The 19,541-nt window shown below is 45.0% G+C and overlaps 1 protein-coding gene across 3 annotated transcripts in view; it reads left to right on the top strand.

The window, feature by feature from the left end:
• CNGA3 (cyclic nucleotide gated channel subunit alpha 3) overlaps positions 1 to 19,541 on the top strand; it is an 80,467-nt gene that overhangs the window by 43,946 nt on the left and 16,980 nt on the right. The window contains exons 5-7 of one of the 3 annotated variants that reach the window (XM_074991934.1): positions 1,095 to 1,148; positions 10,548 to 10,655; positions 13,650 to 13,757. In XM_074991934.1, coding sequence (XP_074848035.1) covers positions 1,095 to 1,148; positions 10,548 to 10,655; positions 13,650 to 13,757 — 270 coding nt within the window. The remainder of the gene's footprint in view (positions 1 to 1,094; positions 1,149 to 10,547; positions 10,656 to 13,649; positions 13,758 to 19,541) is intronic. The other 2 variants (XM_074991942.1, XM_074991951.1) reach the window with 2 other exon arrangements.

Here is a 19,541-nt window from a genome sequence, read left to right on the forward strand (position 1 = left end):
TGCATGTCTACACTACAAAATTAAGTCATCCTAAATTATGTCAGCATACAGTCACCATAGTATTCACATTGCTTGTGTGCATCTACACTTTACTCCTTGTGATGGTCATGTGAACCGTCACCAGAAACACTTGCATGGATTGTACTAAAATGTAGACGAGGTCTCAAAGGCATAAATTAACCCCCTAGAGTTGGCTAAAGAAAATGGTGTGGTTTGTTAAAACACAGTGATGGAATTTAACTTTTTGGCAGGTTCATTACTTGTGAAACTCAGGGTCATATAGTTTGTGGGACAGTCTGAGATGGCCACGGATTTGGTTGGAATTTGCAGCTGGTACTTCATATAATAAATTAGCATCACACAGACTTGCAGCAGATCTGTACAGTTTCATCTTTACTGAAACTGATGCTTAGTAGAACACTGCTTCCACGCTTGAATTTCTTTGCTTGTCTAATCTACTCTGTCAGATTAGTCATGCTACTATCTTCTAGTCACTCAGCCCAGCAGCCAAGAGATTTTCTGATTTCTGTGTCAGGAGCCCATTAGTGTTTCAGATTCAAAAAGCCATTAGAGTGGACAAAATTGGTCATGTGACGACTGTTATTTCTTTAGATAGCCAGATTCTGACCATCTACCTCAGATGCTGCTGCTGTTGCTATCACATTGCTTGTGATAGCAACTCCAAATTATTGTGACACTTTGCAGAGTTAATTTTTCAGCAACAGTAAGTATTTCTGCTCTCTTTCCTGGATTCTTGGCTCTGCTTCTCTGAAGAAGACTCAAAAAGCTTGAGAAACACTTATAAGAGCAGCCAAATGGGAACAGTGATATAAATAGCAAGATTCATGCTGTCAGGCATTAATACTCCTGAGAGCAGGCTAAAGTGCTTCTGACGTCATCACAAGCATGTATGTTCTGCACATGATCAAGGTCAATTTGTGCCCTGAATAGTTATGCAAAAGGGCTTAGAGCTGCAGTCAAAGTTTGCCCTTCTAATCTTTTCAGAGTATGTGTAGAACTTGCAGCTTACTCTGCCATGTTGGTAAAAAGCTTTTACCTTGTCCTTTTACTGTGTTCTACTTAAATTGCTATAGTCGCTGGTCCCTGGCCAGATTTAATGTCAACAACAGCAACAACACCAATGAAGAGTAAGTACATCAATGCTTGCTTCATAGCACCTACCTACTACCTCTGATGTACCAGCTCCTTATCCTCTTCTTCCCTGTCTGAAACATTTTAGTGACAATTGCAGCTATAGACTTTTGCTTATCTTTCCCCATGCCCCTTCTTGATATATAGCTTTACTGTAGAGAAACACCTAGTTTTTAGCAATATGGGAATATTCTTGAGTTTCTGGGAGAATTCTTAGTGCCCTGACTTAAAGGGTAGCTTCCCTTCTTTTCCACAGCTGAGTAAATAGCTATCAACCCCACTTCTGCCCATACACGCATCCCTCCTCAAATTCAGGTGGGCTAATTTTGCGACATAGACAGTGAGCATGTTGACATTTAACCTTATGGATGAGAGAATCGTATACATTGTTCTCCTTTTTTAGTAACACACAGATTCCAAATCAAATGTTCAAATACCTTCAGCTTGTCATCTGTGCCTTTTCTGTGGCTAAGAGATGAGACTGTACAAGATGTGCAGAAGTTCTGGATGCACTCAGTTTAAGTCAGGACTGGATGTTTTTCTCCAAGATACGCTTTAGCTAAACTGAAAGTTGTTAGTAAGTGCAGGAATTGCTTCATGAAATTTTGTGCCCTGTGTCATACAGAAGGTCTTATAGAAATGATCACAGCATTTCCTTCTGACCTTGAAATCTATAGAAATGATGGCAAATTTTAGATTTCTAAGGCTATTTAATTCCTTCAAAGAAGAGCTCTAGAAAATGTGAAGCACTCCCCTTGCCTGAGATCACCCCACACTATAGCTGATAATGACCTTCCCCCTCTCGCTCTGGGAATGCCACTGCAGTCAGCAGCAGTTTTATTCCTGCCATGAGGTTAGCTAGTTTTTCATTTCTACCCTAGGTAAAAACAGAAATAAAATATCACTATGACCAAAAGGGAATATTTTTGATCATTTTAGGCCAAATTAGAAGCAAAAGAAATTGTTCCTATTTGCCTAAACAGTTAATTGTGGAGCTGAAAAAATTTGCTGAAAACTTCTCTCCATTTTAAAACCCCATACTTACACTTGGGAGAAATTCTTACTTTTCTTTAACTGACTTTGTTGTTTCTGTGTGCTTGATTTAAAAATTAATGCCATGTGCACTACAACAATGCCCCCCATACTTTGGATCTGGGGCTATTACAGTAGAACAGTAATCAGTGAACTTAAAGCATGAAACATGTCTCAGTGGTCAGGGCACAACACAGAGAGGGAACACAAATGCTAAATTCTAATCTCATTTTTGACAATGACTCATGCTGCGGCCTTGCACCTATCACTTAACTGCTGGTGCTACAGTTTTCCCCCAAATGAAGACAGTACTGTACTTACTTATCTCATGGGGATGTTGTAAGGAATATTTAATTGATATGGAATACAGTCGAAAGATGAAAAATATTATGTAAGCACTGTATTTTGTTAAATATTATAATATTAATACAATGGTATAGGCAGGCAAGTCTTTTCCAGCCTGAAGGAACATCTCTTCCCTCTATACTCAGGAAAAATTGGGTCAAAAGACCTTCTGCCTCCTTTAGTCAAAGGGAGTAGATAGGAATCTCCTTTCAGTGATTACCTGAATGCTGATTACTTAATAAGACTTCACAGAAAATAAACTGCATGTGTTGTTAAAGCTCCAGGATGGTAGGGCAGCAGACTGCCCATATCTGGGACAGTGGAGATGAAGCTTTAAAATCTGCGGATGCCATGCAGTGGGCTGTGCTTCTCTGTGGAATGAGAAAAGGAGTGCTCTGTCCTTTCCTTTGAGTAGCCCTCAGTGACGAGTCTTCTGAGCGTTTTTGCATTGTGCTTTTTGTAGAAAGAGCTACACTGTTTTAGAGTAGGTAGATAGAGCAGTGTCTGAACGAAGAGATGAGTGAGCCCAGTCCACAGCGAATACCTGGAGTAAATGGAGAGAGTCAGGAGAAAGTCCATCCACAAGTACAATAAAAATAGCCATCTACTGATGAGTGGATTAACTACAGATTTTTGTCAAAACATCCCTTGCATGGTTCAGTGGCGCAGATACATTTTGGTTGCTTAACCATGTCAAATGAATTTTCCTTGCATAATCAGGCTCATAAATGTGCAGCAGCCCAGTTCTTTTAAAAATAAACTTTATGCCTTAGTCATACAACCACCTTTGGGACCCAAACATGCATATCATGGACCAAGCACATTAATAAGAATAGTGGTTATGAGTGGGGTTCATGTCATACACAAAATCATAATAGCTAGCTGTCAGAATGGATAATGTGACATGCAAGAGCATTTCTGAGCAGCACAGAGCTTTGTGGGAATGGCAATACCTGAATTTAAAATGCATTCCCACAAGATCAGGAGGCTAATGGTAAAGAAAATGACCTTGTAAATGGAACCGTCTGATGTTCTGAAGAGGCTAGCCTTGTTAAAGGGACTGATGTGCAAAATCTTGATTTGCCTTAAATGTGAGTAGGAACTTAGGAGCTCTTTCAGTTAATCAATCAACACAGAGACTAGTTTTACCCTGCAGTTGTATTCCCTGACCATATGGATTTTCATGGGCCTCAGTGACATTTTTCTGAACCAAGCTACAGCATAGAGTGTCATGGAGACACCCACACTCAAAACACTGGCACCAGTTTGTCTTGGTCATCACCAGACGCGACAGCCTCAGAAACGTCCTCCTGACACGCAGCTACCATAGTGCAGATTGCGATACAGATCATTCGTTAGTCTGCTCCAAGCTCAAGCTGAGACCCGAGAAGCTGCACCATTCTAAACCAACTGGAAGGCCCTGCATTGATGCCAGAAATACGGCAAACTCAGAAAAAGCCGAAATATTCAGAGAGACCCTTGAGGAGAATCTGCGCAGCAGCCCTTGGGGTGCTAATGCGACATCCAGATGGCAGCATCTGAGGGACACAATCTACAATATGGCCTTGTCAGTGTTAGGAAGAAGAGCTGGAAACACAAATGACTGGTTTGAAGCTAACTCCGATGAAATGATTTTAGTCATCGAAAAGAAGGGCGCTGCACTTCTGGAATATAAAGGATCACCAAGTCAGAGTACCCAGCAAGCACTTAGAGTAGCCAGAAAAATAGTACAGCAGACAGCCAGGCGCTGTGCTGTCAACTACTGGCTTAAGCTATGCAGCAGTATCCAGACCTGTGCTGACTCTGGTAATTTCAGGGGAATGTACGAGGGCATAAAGAAGGCAATGGGACCCATCCAGAACAAGATGGCACCTCTGAAATCCAAATCTGGTGAAGTCATCTCTGACAAAGCCAAACAGATGGAGCAGTGGGTCGAGCACTACTCTGAACTGTCTTCATGCAAGAACATTGTGGTTGATACAGCCCTCAACGCTGTCGAGCTCCTGTCAGTCATGCACGAGCTGGACCAGGAACCAACTGTGGTTGAATTGAAGAAAGCTATTGACAGCACTGCCGTAGGAAAGGCCCTAGGCCAGGATGGTATACCACCAGAAGTAATCAAGTGTGCCTTGGATACATCCTGGAACGCCTACATGAGCTGCTGTGCCTGTGCTGGAGAGAGGGTGAGGTTCCACATGATATGTGGGATGCCAACATTGTAACCTTGAATAAGAACAAAGGAGGCAGGAGTGACTACAACAATTACCAGGGAATCTCCCTCCTAAGTATCACTGGTAAATTGTTCACTTGTGTCATCCTCGGCAGACTCCGGAAGCTCACTGAGAGGGTGTTTCCTGAATCCCAGTGCGGATTCTGCACCGAGAGATCTACCATTGACATGATCTTCTCCCTGAGGCAGCTGCAGGAGAAATGCAGGGAGCAGAGGAAGCCACTCTGTCGCCTTCATCGACCTGACCAAGGCTTTCGACTCAGTCAGTAGGGATGGACTGTATAAATTGCTCCACAAGATAGGCTGTCCACCACGGCTACTCAGGATGATCCAGTCTTTCCAAAAAGACATGAAAGGAACCATCCAATATGAGGGCACATCATCAGATGTTTTCAGCATCAGGAGTGGCGTCAAACAAGGACGCATCCTTGCTCCAACATTGTTCAGGATCTTCTTCGCACTCCTCCTGAAGCATGGCCTTTGGATCCAAAACAAAGGGCATCTTTTTGCACACAAGATCTGACAGGAAACTGTTTAATCTTGCAAGGCTGAAGGCTAAGTCGAAGGTGCGGGAAGTGCTCATTAGAGACATGCTGTTCCCAGACGACGCTGCTGTAGTGACACACACAGAAGGCCACCTTCAAAAACTGCTGGATGAGTTCTCCAAAGCATGCAAGGACTTCGGGCTTACCATCAGCCTAGAGAAGACAAAGGTACTTGGTCAGGACGTTGCTGAACCTCCATCATTCAGCATTGACAACTATACTTTAGAGGTCGTCCACGAGTTTACTTACCTTGGGTCCACCGTCACTGACACCCTGTCGCTGGAGACTGAGCTAAACAGGAGGATTGGGAAAGCAGCCACAACTCTGTTCAGACTTAGCAAGAGAGTGTGGAACAACAACAAGGTGTACACTCACACCAAAATGCAAGTCTACAGAGCCTGCATCCTCAGCACCCTCCTCTGCGGCAGCGAGTCTTGGACTTTGTATGCCCGCCAGGAAAAGAGGCTGAATGTCTTTCACTTGCACTGCCTCAGGCGCATTCTTGGACTATCATGGAAGGACAGAGTGCCCAACAATGCCGTCCTTGAGCAAGCTGAAATTCCAACCATACATACCCTCCTCAGGGAGTGGCGGCTCCGCTGGCTTGGCCACGTCCACAGGATGAATGATGGAGGGATCCCAAAAGACATCCTGTATGGTGAGCTAGCCTCTGGCAAAAGACCTCCTGGACACCCCCAGTTGTGCTACAAAGACGTCTGCAAGAGGGACCTCAAGGAGGTAGACATCGACACAGATAGTTGGGAAGAGCTGGCAGATGACCTCAGCAGCTGGAAGCAGGAACTACACAAGGGCCTTCAGAAGGGCGAGATGAAGATCAGCCAGCTGGCAGAGGAGAAGCGAGCCTATAGAAAGGACAGCAAGGACCTGCCAGACACCCACTGCCTATGCAGCAGATGTAGCAAGGACTGTCACTCTCATGTGGGCCTCCACAGTCACAGTCAACGCTGTAAATGACTATCTTAAATGGAGTTATGAAGGGTGCGATCCATAGTCTACGCAGACTGAAGGATGCCTACTACTACTACTACTACTACTACAATGACATTTCATTGCATGCTTAAGCTTGGTTTGGTGAACATTTAAATAGCCCCATGGAGAAAGCACAAAGGAAAGGTTTTTAGGATTTTGACTTATCCCAGCAATGTAAGGCACTGGTAAGCCTCTTCAGCTCCTATGTCTTGGAGCATAGGCCATTGACAACCATTCGCCAGTGTCCACTGTCCTCGGCAATCTTTTCCTGTTCTGACCAGGTGTATCCTGTCTTTTTAGTGTCTGCATTCAAGATGCTATGCCAGGTGTTTTTTGGTTCCAACTTAAGGCTTGCCTTGTGATGGTGGTGGTTGGTTCTTCTAAGGGTATATCCAATCCATTGACATCTTCTCTTCCTGATTTTTAGTTCTGTAGCAAGTTGGTGAGTCAGTTGCCAAACATCCTGGTTGTGCAGGAGTCTGCCAAATAACACTCCCATGCTACATCACAATAGGTGTGGGGCCATAGCATATCGGGACTCATACATATTACTAGTACATAAAGGATATTTCTAAGTCAATTGCACTTATCTTAAAGTTAGTGAATGTATTTTCACAGCATCCTCCTGTCTCTCAAAACAGTGTGTGCCCTCATTAAAATTGACATGTTCTTAGGTAGCCCTGCAAACTGCAGCATAACCTTTCTTTGATGTGAGAGGCATACACGAACTCCTGTGGTAAACACATGAGATGAGCTCGTGGCATTTTTCTCATTGGCTAAGATCCTGAAAGTAAGATTTTTCTACATGCCTCTCTGTTAGGTGAGTCTGCCTTCATATACTCTAGCTAGCTTCACACTGGAATGATTCAACTCACTTGAACACTGGAGTGATTCAACTCATGCGAATTAATTTACTTCTGAGTTACACTGGCTTAAGAGCTGAATCAGATGTAGAGTGTGCAGAATGGAGTGGAACAGACATCTGCCACTAGAGGAAAATACCATCTCTACCACCCAACCCAAAGCTTGTTTTAGACTTGCAAGTAGACTATTTACACTGAACTATCAGGGATATAGACACTGTCCTAACTGAAGCGTGGGGATACTGTCTGAATTGGGAAAAAATCAGTTTAAATACAAACAGCGTAAGTGGAAATTTGGGGGAAATAAATCTTTGATAGTATAAAATGACACAGTTCCAGTAACTTTAATAGAGTTTTGCCATTTACACAAAAAGAATTTTGCTCAATATTTAACCATCTATCAAACAGTGGAAAAATTCTACCAAATTTCCATCCAATCTTAAAAAGTTTTATTTGTCTATATTTGAAATGGAGACACACCACAACCTGGGTTTGAACAACCCCAAACTCTGGGGAAGTTCAAATCAGGATTGCCTCTTTTCTCTGTACAGAGCCGAAGCAGAATCCTAGCTCTGAACTCCAGAAAAGTTTGTGTCTTGGACCAGACCCTTGAAGTTTGGGTCTACCTCTAATGGTGCTGAATGTAGGAAGTAACAATGTGAAGAGACAGCAGTGGTGGAATGTCATACACTTACGTTTATTGTCTGTTGAACAATTAGTAATTGTGAGGTGAAAATCTGGCTCATTGAAGTCAGTGACAAAATATCAATTAACTACTAGAGGGTCAGAATTTCAACCTTCATGTTCAAATTTTGAAGAACTGAATAGACAGCACAAATTCCATTGCACATATTGGTTGGTTCTTGCCCAAACATTGGCTATTGGTTTCCTCCTGCACTGCTGTAAAAAGTAAGGGGTAATTTTGATGGAAGTTATGTGGATGCAAAACAAGTGTGAGAAGAGAATCTGACCATTTTTACTTAATTACCAGCACAGCTTTAAACAGGCAGGTACTCCTGTTAAGGTTAGAGTATGTCAAAGGACTAAGCAAATCTTGAGATTGTCAAATCGTTTCAAAGTCTAATGCCATGAAATAGATTTTTGACTGGCTGAAGAGTCCAGCAAATGGTAAATATTTTATTGTAAAGAAAGTACTGTTATGCTGCTTGATAAAACATGGGTTAATTTCTCACAAAATCAGCCAACCGGTTATATGATTTAATACCTTGACACTGCTAATTCCACAGCATAGAACATGTAATACAGTTCTCATTTATATCAAATTGGTGGATGACCTAGATAGAATCATAGAATTCTAGGACTGCAGGGGACCTCAGGAGGTCATCTAGTCCAGCCCCCTGCCTAAAGCAGAACCAACACCAACTAAATCATCCCAGCCATGACTGTGTGAAGCCGGGACAGAAAAACTTCTAGGGATGGAGATTCTACCACCTCTCTTGGTAATGCATTCCATTTTCCTCCTGGTGAAATACATTTTTCCTAATATCTAACCTACACCTCTCCCTCTGTAACTTCAGACCGTGTTCTGCCATCTGTCACCACTGAGAACAGTCTTTCTCCATCTTCTTTAGAGCCCCATTTCAGGAAGTTGAAGGCTGTTATCAAATCGCCCCTCAGTCTTCTCTTGTGCTAACTAAATAAGCCCAAATCCCTCAGCCTCTCCTCATAGATCATGTGCTCCAACCTCTTAATCATTTTCATTGCCCTCTGCTGAACAGTCTCCATTGCATCCTCATCCTTTCTATGCTGGGCGGGCCCAGAACTGGATGCAATACTCCAGATGTGGCCTCACCAGTGCCAAGTAGAGGGTAATAACAACTTCTCTAGACCTGCTAGAAATGCTTCTTCTAATGCACCCCTATATGCCGTTAGCTTTCTTGGCTACAAGGGCACATGGTTGATTCATATCCAGTCTCTCATGCACTGTAATCCTCAAGTCCTTTTCTGCTGCACTGCTACTTAGCCTGTTGGTCCCCAGCCTGTAACACTGCCTGAGATTCTTCCGTCCCAAGTGCAGGACTCTACACTTGTCCTGGTTGAACCTCATCAGATTTCTTTTGGCCCAATCCTCCACTTTGTCTAGGTCACTCTGGACCTTATCCCTGCCCTCCAATGCATCTACCTGATCCCCTAGCTTCATGTCACCTGCAAATTTGCTGAGGGTTCAATCCATCCTCTCGTCCAGGTCATTAATAAAAATGTTGAACAGTACTCGCCCCAGAACCGATCCTTCGGGCACTCCACTTGAAACTGACTGCCAACCAGACAGTAAGCCATTGAGCACTACCCCCAGCTTTCTATCCATCTTACAATCCATGTATCCAATCCATACTTTCTTAACTGATGGACAAGAATGATGACTTCCCCATGTCCACAAAGACAGTTATCTCATCATAGAAGCTAATCAAATTGGTAAGGCACAACTTGCCCTTGGTGAATCCATGTTGACTGCTCTTGATCACTTTTCCCTCCTTCCAAGTGCTCCAAAATGGATTCCATGAGGAGCACCCTACGTGATTTTTCTGGGGATTGAGGTAAGGCTGACTGGTCTATAGTTCCCTGGATTGCCCTCCTTTCATTTTTAAAAATGGGCACTATATTTGCATTTTTCCAATCATCCGGAATCTCTCCTGATCTCCACGAGTTTTCAAAGATAATGGCCAGAGGCTCTGCAAGAAATCTGCCAATTCCCTCAGTACCCTTGGGTGCATTAAATCCAGACCCATGGATTTGTGTACCTATAGCTTTTCTAAATAGCTTTTAACCTGTTCTTTCTCCACTGAGGGCTGCCCAACTCCTTCCAATACTGCATTGCGTAGAACCATAGTTTGAGAACTGATTTTGTCCGTGAAGACTGAGACAAAACAAGCACTGAGTACTTCAGCTTTTCCTGAATCATCTGTCACTAGGTTACCTCCCTCATCCAGTAACAGCCCCACACCCGTCTCTGATCACCCTCCTAATTGTTAACATGCCTGTAGAAGCCTTCTTGTTACCCTTCACATTCCTTGCTAGCTGCAGTTCCAATTGTGCTTTAGTTTTCTTGATTACTCCCCGGCATAGTCCAGCAATATATTTATGCTCCTCCTTAGGCATCTGTCAAAGTTTCCACTTCTTATATGCATGCTTTTTGAGTGTGAGGTCTCCAAGGGTCTCCCTGTTAAGCCAAGCTGGTTGCCTACCATATTTGCTTTTCTTACTGCGCATTGGGATGGGTTGTTCCTATGCCTTCCTGTCATCTCTTTTTCTGTAGGTGTAAAACCCAACTCCATAGCCTTCTTTATCCCACCTCAACTTCTACCCTCTACCCTACCCTAACCTTGGTTGGTAAATTTGGAACATTGCTAAATGTTACACTATGTTACACAGCAAGAACAAAGAAAAGAAGGAGGTTAAGGAGGAGAAAAAAGAAGAAAAAAAGGAAGAAAAGAAAGAGGAGAAAAAAGACGACAAAAAAGATGATAAAAAAAAAGAGGAGTAAGTATTAGTGTTGAATGTATAGTTATAACACACCGCCTGCACCATAGAGCCTTTCATGGAGTACTTAAATGTTCAGAGCAAGGCTCTGATTACAGTTAGTGTTGCCCCAGGCTGCAGAAGTGTTCTTGTGACCAAGCTATAAATGAAATTTCAACTTTTAAACTCTGCAACTGTTCAGCATCTCCTGAAGCACATAGTCCTGTCCTTGGCATCTTTGCAGTGCACTGTTGGACTAACTTTAGCCTAGGAGTGGTGGAAACTCCCTAAAAGTGGGAGGGCCACTGGCATCCGAACCATGTCCGCACCGTCTCTCTGCCCCTTCCCCTTAGGCGCTATCCTCACACCATGCCTTCCCCTGAAGCCCTGATCTTCTGATTCTCATTCTCCCCAAGGCCCTGCCGTTGAGCTGCTCCTTCCATGATTCCTTGCCTGTGCACCACCACTTCCCCCAAGACCCTGTTCCCTACTCACTCCTTGCTTGATGACCCCAGGGAGCCATGGCCTTTCTGTTCCAGTGCCCCAGCTTCAGACTCAGCAGTAAAGGGAATTCAGATGATCACTGATCAGCTGAGTTGGTTGTTCCAGTATTTGTCTTCCCTATCAAGCCCTATTAGTCAACATCTGTCTCCTTTGCAAGTCTGTATGGGCTTGCTCATGGTTAAAATCAGGCACACTGATGTGGGATGGGGGCAGTTGCACAAGGGCAGGTGTTTCAAAGGGGCCAGAGCTCCAGCTGCTGCTACTTCGGCAGTAGCAGTGACAGGAGCTCTGGGCCCTTTTGAACTGCCACAGCAGCGCCACAGGGGTAGCTGTGAGGAGATGGTGGGCAGGGCCATGATCCAAGCAATGTTAAGTGCTGACTGCCCTAGGCTTCACCCCTTCAACCCTTGGCTCTGGCTCTTCTGGGGGTGCAGAGCTGCCCCCCCCCCAGTGCATCTTGCCCTGGGGCCCAAAGTGGTTGTTGACCCCTCTGGTTAAGAATATCTGTGGATTCATGGTGGGACACAGAATGAAAACATGATATGTAGACAAATACTGACAAATTCAACATGTTCAGTTATATTTGCCACTGTTTGTCCTGATACGAGCAGGAGAGTCTCTACTGCCTTCAGTGTGGTTGTGATTTCTTACATCAAGCAGTGCATGTGGCCTTTACTGGTACGTACACACACAATTGTCCCCTAATTAAAGAATTATCAACTCCATTTTCATTTATTAGGGTTGGCTTTAGTTCAATGCCATGTGAAGAAGAAAATATGGAGAGAGAACGAGTGTTATATGTACAGAATGAACCCTGGTTCTGCTGGGTGTGTTATAATGAATACATCACAAATGTGTGTAGAACGTGTTATAGGTTCTGTATTGCAATAGTATTTCTAATTAAGAATGCCACTTCTAGGCGTATCCTTCCTCTAAAAGAAATCTTTGTTGGAGAGGAACCTTTTGTCCTAGAGGAAGCTCTGAGAGACTCCCACAGGCTGTGTCTAAACAACAGCCTAACCTCAAAATAAGCACTATTTCAAGACATGCCAGAATAGCATAACCGCTGGCTCAAAAAACGTTTTGAGACAAGTGTGATTCTGAGATGTGGGCAGCTATTTTGGGATACCGCCACATCCTGAAATAGTGCCTGCCATGTAGACATAGCTACAGTGCATAGTAGGAGTGTCCTTTCACACGTCTAAGGTTCCTTGAAACAAGCCAGCAGAGAAAAGAATGGGATTGACATGTACGAAAGGGCTATTCTTTTAAGAGTGCAAGGTGGGCATTGACCTCTTTGTCTCAAAGACCAAGCTGAGTCACAATTTTGTTGTGGCTTTTTGAAGAAATTGGTAAAAAAAATCTCTGGCTAGTGGGAAAGGTAAACAGGTTTCTTTCTGGTTTTAAAAGAAACGTGCCTATATTATGGGTGTGCAAAACTAGGATTTTTAATGATAGCACATGTTTTAGCTATGCTAGCATCCCACACAAACATTTTCACACTTGTGCACACACGGACATATATATTCCACACTCTCGCAAGCACATACTCACTCACCCATGTACATTTCAGCCTTAGTTACAACGAGTATTACCTTATTGTAGGAGTAGTTGTATTCAAATCAGAGTAAGATAGTACTCACCAGAAATAAGGGAGACAGAATTTTGGCTCTACCCTGCATGATTCCAGTTAATGGAAGCTTTACTAATGATTTTAAATAATGTAAGATTAAGTCCTGGGTTGTTAATTAGAATGCATTTTAAAAAAAATCAGGAACAATAAAAGAGTGTTTCAGAGGAGCAAATTAATTGTAGCTAGATGGTTGACTATAGCAGGATGCTTTATGAGCAAAATGATAATGGAGTAGGCTACAGGTGCTGGTGGAAGACTGAGGGAGAAAGAAACAGGCAGAGGCAAAAACAGCATACTCTATTGATTTCAAAGGGAGTTAGTTATTTTTTTGTTCTGTTAGACTCTCATTCACATAAATTTGTCAGAATCATTAGCGGCAGAGTGAGCATTCTGTCATAATGAAAATAAAAAAGATAACTACTTAACTTAAGTTTGCCAAAAACTCTCAAAGGGCTCTTGGAGCAGAGAGCCTGGCTTTCCCCACTATTCTGGCACAGGTTATGGTAAGATGCACTTGACTTGTTCAGGCTGGTCTGATGAAGGTTTTATTTAAAACACAAGGGATGGCTTGCCAGGCAAACGTTGATCGTTTTTAGTCACTTTCATCTATGCTGGTTTGACGTTTATGTGGATTTTTCATGTTCCTTTTGATTTGCAGGGATTTTGGGCAAGCAGGAGAAGTCTGCATCAAATGAGAAAAGCTTCAGCTGCTGTGTTGAGTAATATCTGGGATGTTGGCAAGGACAGCACGGCCCTTGGTGCTATGCCCCTGTCATTACTTGGGCTGCAACCACTACAGTCTCTTAGTAGGGTTTTCATTCTCAGGGAGCAAAAACATGGCCTCCTCACGGAAATAATTTGCATGTTTCACTTTTCAGGAAGAAAAAGGAGATCTTTGTGATTGATCCTTCAAGCAACCTGTATTATAGGTGGCTGACCATAATCGCAATCCCAGTATTCTATAACTGGTGCATGCTAGTTTGCAGGTATGGGTTTATATTTAATGGTTATTTTAGGCTGAAGAAGAGGTGCCTGATTTGGAAAACTGGAAAAGCCCACTTGAGTCTTTAATATCCTGTCCAACCTTATTTGTCGCCATTACTACTACTACTGTGTTGCTCATTTACTAACCAGCTTTCTTGAGGTTAGGCTTTGCTTTTGTTTCTGTTTTCTTCTAATGGTTTAGGACTAGGTCAGACGTGTGTTCCAAATCCTTTATTTTAATTTCTGTTCTTCCAAAGTGTGTAAGTATAATATACATACATACATATTCTTATCACATATGTGGAACCAATATCTATGGGATAAAATTAAGAGCATTTTGCACGTGTCATGTACCGTGGACTGCCTGTGCTGTGCTCAGTAGTCCAGCTCCCTACCTGCCATTAATACCCCAGCACGCCACATAAAGTTCTCTTCTTAGCCCTTGAGGTGCAGGACAAGTGAGTACTGCATCAGTGGCAGGATTATGTGACGAGAATGTTGCCAATCAATCACGGACATAAGTAGGAGCTTTATACTCCTGAAAGGAAATTCTTCTCCACGAACAATGTGCTGGGAGCCAAGCTGGGGGCCAGAGAGCTTCACTTCCTGCTGCTGCGGGGAGTGTGGGAGGGCCCAATCCCTGCTGCTGGCGCCAGGTCTCCCAGTAATCCCCTGGGTCACGTTCCTGGGGCTTGTGGGAAGGGGTGCAATGGGGTAAAAGGGGGCAGTGCAGGGGGTGGGAAGAGGTGGGCTGGGTGCAGAGCAGAGTCAGAGCTTGGGGGAAGGGGTGGAGTGGGGGCAGAGTGAGAGTGGGAAGAGATGGGGTGTGAGCAGGGCTTGGGGTGGGGGTGGGGGGGTAGTCCGCCACCCCCCCCCCCCAGGTGTGGTGCTGCCTGGCATAGGAGTTTGATGACCACTTTCTTGGTGCTTTCAGAGGCGGTTGCAGCAGAAGATGCAGTTTTACAACTGAGAGGTTGGCTGGTAGTCATTGGACTTTATTTCCAGTTTTATTTTCTCATTAAAGGTGGCATTTAGATGTCTACCCTTCGGTTCAGTCACCACCGGCTCCTGCTATCTTCCTATAACATTTCTAGGGTGATTTTGCATAAAAACCCTTTCTACAGTTTATAGCTAGATCTTTTTTCTGAGTTAAGATTTCTGACCTGATTATTTATTTATTTATTTTATTCCTTTCTGATTAAAAAAGTTTTGGCTTGCAACAACCATGCCCAATTCTGTGCCTTCAGTGTCATCCAAGTGCCATCTAGTGGCTACAGTACAAAGTGACACTAAGCTAATGTATTGCGCTAGGTTGGGCTTCGCAACAATTTTTGATGGGGTGGGGGTGACTCCAAGATTTTGCTAAATGTTCAAAAGCTGCCCTTTTCTACGCTATTAACAGAGGAAATGTGAGGTCTGGCACAGAGGTTGGGTGCAGATGGGAGCTTGGAGGGGAGAGGCTTGTCATGGGGCATGGGGGTCTAGGAGGCAGTTTGTGTGACGGAGAGGTTGTGCGACCTGGGGCAGGGGACTGAGGTGCAAGAGGGGGTACAGAGCTAGGGTGGGGTTTGGGTGCAGGAGAGGATTCTGACCTGGGAAAGGGGGACCAGAATGGGTGCAGGATCTGGGTGGGAGTTATAGCCAGGGCCAGGGGAGCGGAAGGTGTGGATCGTGACATGAGGCAGGAGGGAATCTGTGCCCAGGGGAGGGGGCACAGGGGTTTGGGTTGTGCCCTGGGGCAGAAGTGGAGGAGGGGGGTGAAGTGTATGGGAAGAAGGTGTGAGCAGGGCAGGGGAGCGGGGCGGTGGGGGGGCGGGCGGCGGGGTGTAGAGAGGGTTTGCATTGTGACCTGGGGCAGGGCATTGTGGCATGGGAAAGGTGAAGGCCCTGGCCAGGAGGTGCTTATCCTAGGCATCTCCTGGCCAGAAGCTCAGTGGGAACTTCCAGCTGACTTTCTGCTTGCCATGCCCCCACACGCCACTCAAAGCAGCTGGGCCCAGCATGTGCATCTGCATGGTGTGCACCATGGTGATGTGTCAGGGAGGCCTCCACGAGCTGCCTGTACCTGCAAATATGGCCCAGGCAACTCCCATTGGTTGGTTTCCAGCAAATTGCCACTGAAAGGATTATGTTGGTAGCAGGAGCAGCATGTGGAGTCACACACCCCCCCCCACCCCCCAAGGGTGCATGGTGCAGAGACACACAGTTATACTAGCTCCAGCTGCTGGCTATTTTGAGTGGTCTGTGAGGGCATGGAAGGCAGGCCAAGGGGTCCCCGGAGGGCAGGTCACAGGACAGTGGTGGCCCAGAGGATCATGACAGGTGAGCTCTGAATGTTTGGTGGGCCAGATTTGGCCCATGAGCCATACTATGCCTGCTCCTGCTCTCAGCGCTCTTTCCGTTTATGGAGAAATGTGTGGTAGTCTCCTTTTTCTAACCAGCTGGCAGTGTAAATGTCAAAATAGGGATAGACAGGCTGCAGACTGCAAGCAAGATGGGGGAATTAGCAGAGAAGAGTCATTTAAAATTCATCAGCGGGATCTGGACATGGCTGTTCCTCCAGTGGCAGGGGGATATTACTGGAGTATGTGAAACAGACAATCAAATTCTGTTTATCAGTCGTGTTAGATTTCTATGGGGGCATAGGCTGCATCTACACTATGAGCTCAATTCAAATTTATTTATAGCAATCTGGAATTTAGACGTTTGAATTTGACCATCTTCACTTCCCATGTGTTCCTCACAAAGTCAAGTCATGGCTGCCACACACAAATTAGCTAGCATTGACTGTTGCAGTAGTGCATTGTGGGAAGTGATCCCAAAGTTCCCTCATCACCGTAGCAGTCTGGGTATGCTCGCTGGTCGTGATATCATCTTCCCACATTGCACTTTTCTCCTTCCCCTCCCAATCCCTGAAAATACACCGATCCCTGGAGATAATGCAGGGATCCTCAAAGTTAGAAGAAAGAGGATAGAAAAGTCTAGGAAAAAAGAATTTTTTATTTCCTCCCACGTTACATTGCCAACATGGGTGCAGAGACTGTATTCTCAGTTGGCCATCCACTTGTCCCACTTCTCATCATTGCCTGCATATGATTCCTGAAAATAAGGCAGGGGCCTGGACTGTTTTTTAAAGTGAGAAGAAAGAGGATAGAAGAGTGCAGGAGAAAAGAATTTTTGGTTTCCCCCTTCATTATGTTGGTATTGGAAAGGGTCTTTGGCTTTCTGGTGCATTATGAGGCTTCCCTGCAATGACTTTGTTCTCAACTGGCCATTGTTACTTACCAGCTCTGGTTTTGGGGAGCCAGAGCATGACCACCTGTCAGCCCTGTGCTCTTGGGGAGCCAGGGAGTGATACTCATGGAAGACAAATCCCCTTCCCCCAGACCTCTGCTAGGATCAGACAAAGCACTGAAACTGTCAGGAGTGGACACACCTAAATCCTACTAATAAGGGTGGTTGGATAGAGGAAACACCCCAGCCTCATCTGCATTGAAGATGGAACAGAACAACATCTCCATTAGCGTAATGAATGGAGAACAGCTCTTCCAAAGCAGGAACCCCACTGACTTATGGGATATGGAAAGCAGAGAAGCACTGCCTGATGGGAAATCTCTGCTCCAGATGCTAATGTACCCAGGTCTGCCCACACCCAAATTAGCCATTATCAGACCAATTCTAGTAATGGATCCCATTGATACCCAAAATACTGAAACTGCCTTGTTGCATTGTGAGCTCCTTCAAGGAACATCACCCGTAGCCAGGCATGATCTGTCTCTATTGTCTCGCCTCTGTTTACCCATAATCAAATCCAGTGTTCTTCTTGAACCAATGTCCTGTCTCTACAAAAACACCTACCCTTGCTCAAGAAAGTGTTCTGATGCCTGGATGTAAATTCTGCATCAGTTCCATTGAGACCTCATCATCTTCTGCCTGATAGTGCTGGGAGCTCTGCTTGTCTCCTGCCCTCTGGATCCCTGGCTGCCATCACCATCTGGGACCCCTGATCAGTACAAGTTCCACAGAATGGTGAGATCTCTAGGGCTGTCGCTCTCAGCATAGCCTCCTCATCTTACTTTGGCTGTGTCTACACTTACAAAAAAAATTAGAAATGGCCATGCTACTGGCCAGTTGAAGCATACTAATGAGGCACTGAAATGAATATTCAGTGTGTCATTAGCAGGCCACCGGCTGCAGCATTTCGAAAGTGCCGTGGTTCCCTTACCTGCGGCTTGTCTACGCGGGGGTCCTTTTTGAAAGGACCCTGCCGACATCAAAAATCCCCTTATTCCTATCAGCTGATCCCTATCAGGGGATTTCCATGTTGGCAGGCCCCTTTCAAAAAGGACCACTGTGTAGACAAGCTGCGGGTGAGGGAACTGCAGCACTTTTGAAGTGCTGTGGCTGGCGGCATGCTTTGAGATGCTGACTATTCATTTCAATGCCTCATTAGTATTCTTCGATTTGGCCATTAGCGTGGCCATTTCGAAGTTTTTTGTAAGAGTAGACGTAGCCTTTATGAGTTAGTTATGTGATTTGCTAACCCTAACATTTAATCTACTATTGTAACTGTTAAATATATGTTCACTACCGAGAATAAAATAACTTTCACTGTTAAACTGGTTGCTTCGCTCTTTTTCTTCCTCTCTGGCTCATTTGTCCTCAGGGGTGTTGTTTTGGTTTCCCCATTCACTCTGCAACAACACTTCTTGTACCTAAGCTAAAAGATCCCTGTGTTGCCCAGAACTCCTGTGGGGTTTGCCCATCTAGTGGGTCACTAGTGAAATGATGGGGCTGTGAAAGGGGGGGATGGGGTGGAAGTGGGGTGCTGAACTGGAGTGGCCTATGAGGGTGGCAGCTGAGAGTGCTGTTTAACCCAGCCACTGGGGCCAAGGCCACACAAGGGCCATAGCTTGGCCCTGCTGTGCAACTTGGCTCACTGAGTACAGGGGCATACATATAGGGTGTCAGCTTGTAAGTGCTGATGAATCAGTCCTCTCAGATGAGCTCGGGGAGAGAGAGAGAGAGAGTGAGTGTGTGTGTTCACCTGAGTCCAGGGTGGGAAGAACTTAATTCTGTGGACCCTGGGTGAGGCAGAGTAGCTCCATGGGGAATGAATTAGCAGACGGGAGAAGTGAAGCTCCTTAGGAACATGAGTGTCACAAGCAGCGCACTGATAGAATTACTCACCTCTCCCCCCCCCGTAACCCTAAATAAATGCGCATACCCCAGAGTAATGGGCAAATCTGGTTACATCATCCACTGAGTATCCTACATCATTGCATTTGATCACTGAAAATAATACAGGGGCCCAGACTGTTTTTTTAAAGTGAGACAAAAGAGGATAGAAAAGTGTAGGAAAAAGGAATTTTTGGTTTCTCAACGCATTATATAGATATTGCCAATGGGGGTACAATGACGGTATTCTCAACTGGCCATCTGCTGAGTGTCCCACTTCCCATCATTTTATGTGATCCCTGAAAATAATACAGGGGCCTGCACTGTTTTTTAAAGTGAGAAAAAAGAGGATACGAACTTGTAGGAAAAAAGGAGCAAGCACTTAGGGCCCAGTTGACATGGCCCTTCATGGGGAATCAGCCCCCAACAGCTCATGAGACTTCCCTCCAGTGGCAGCAAGCCCCGTTATGGGCTTTTGTCTGACGGCAGCAAAGGCCCTCCTGTTTCTTAGCCGCCTGGGGAGAATTTTCCCGGTGGCAGCAACAAGCCCCTTAGCCACTGGGGGAGACTTCCCCCGGGTAGCAGCAAGGCCCCTTATGGAGAAAGGG

Source organism: Carettochelys insculpta, chromosome 1 (assembly GCF_033958435.1).
Source record: "Carettochelys insculpta isolate YL-2023 chromosome 1, ASM3395843v1, whole genome shotgun sequence".
In the NCBI taxonomy this organism is placed as follows: Eukaryota; Metazoa; Chordata; order Testudines; family Carettochelyidae; genus Carettochelys; species Carettochelys insculpta.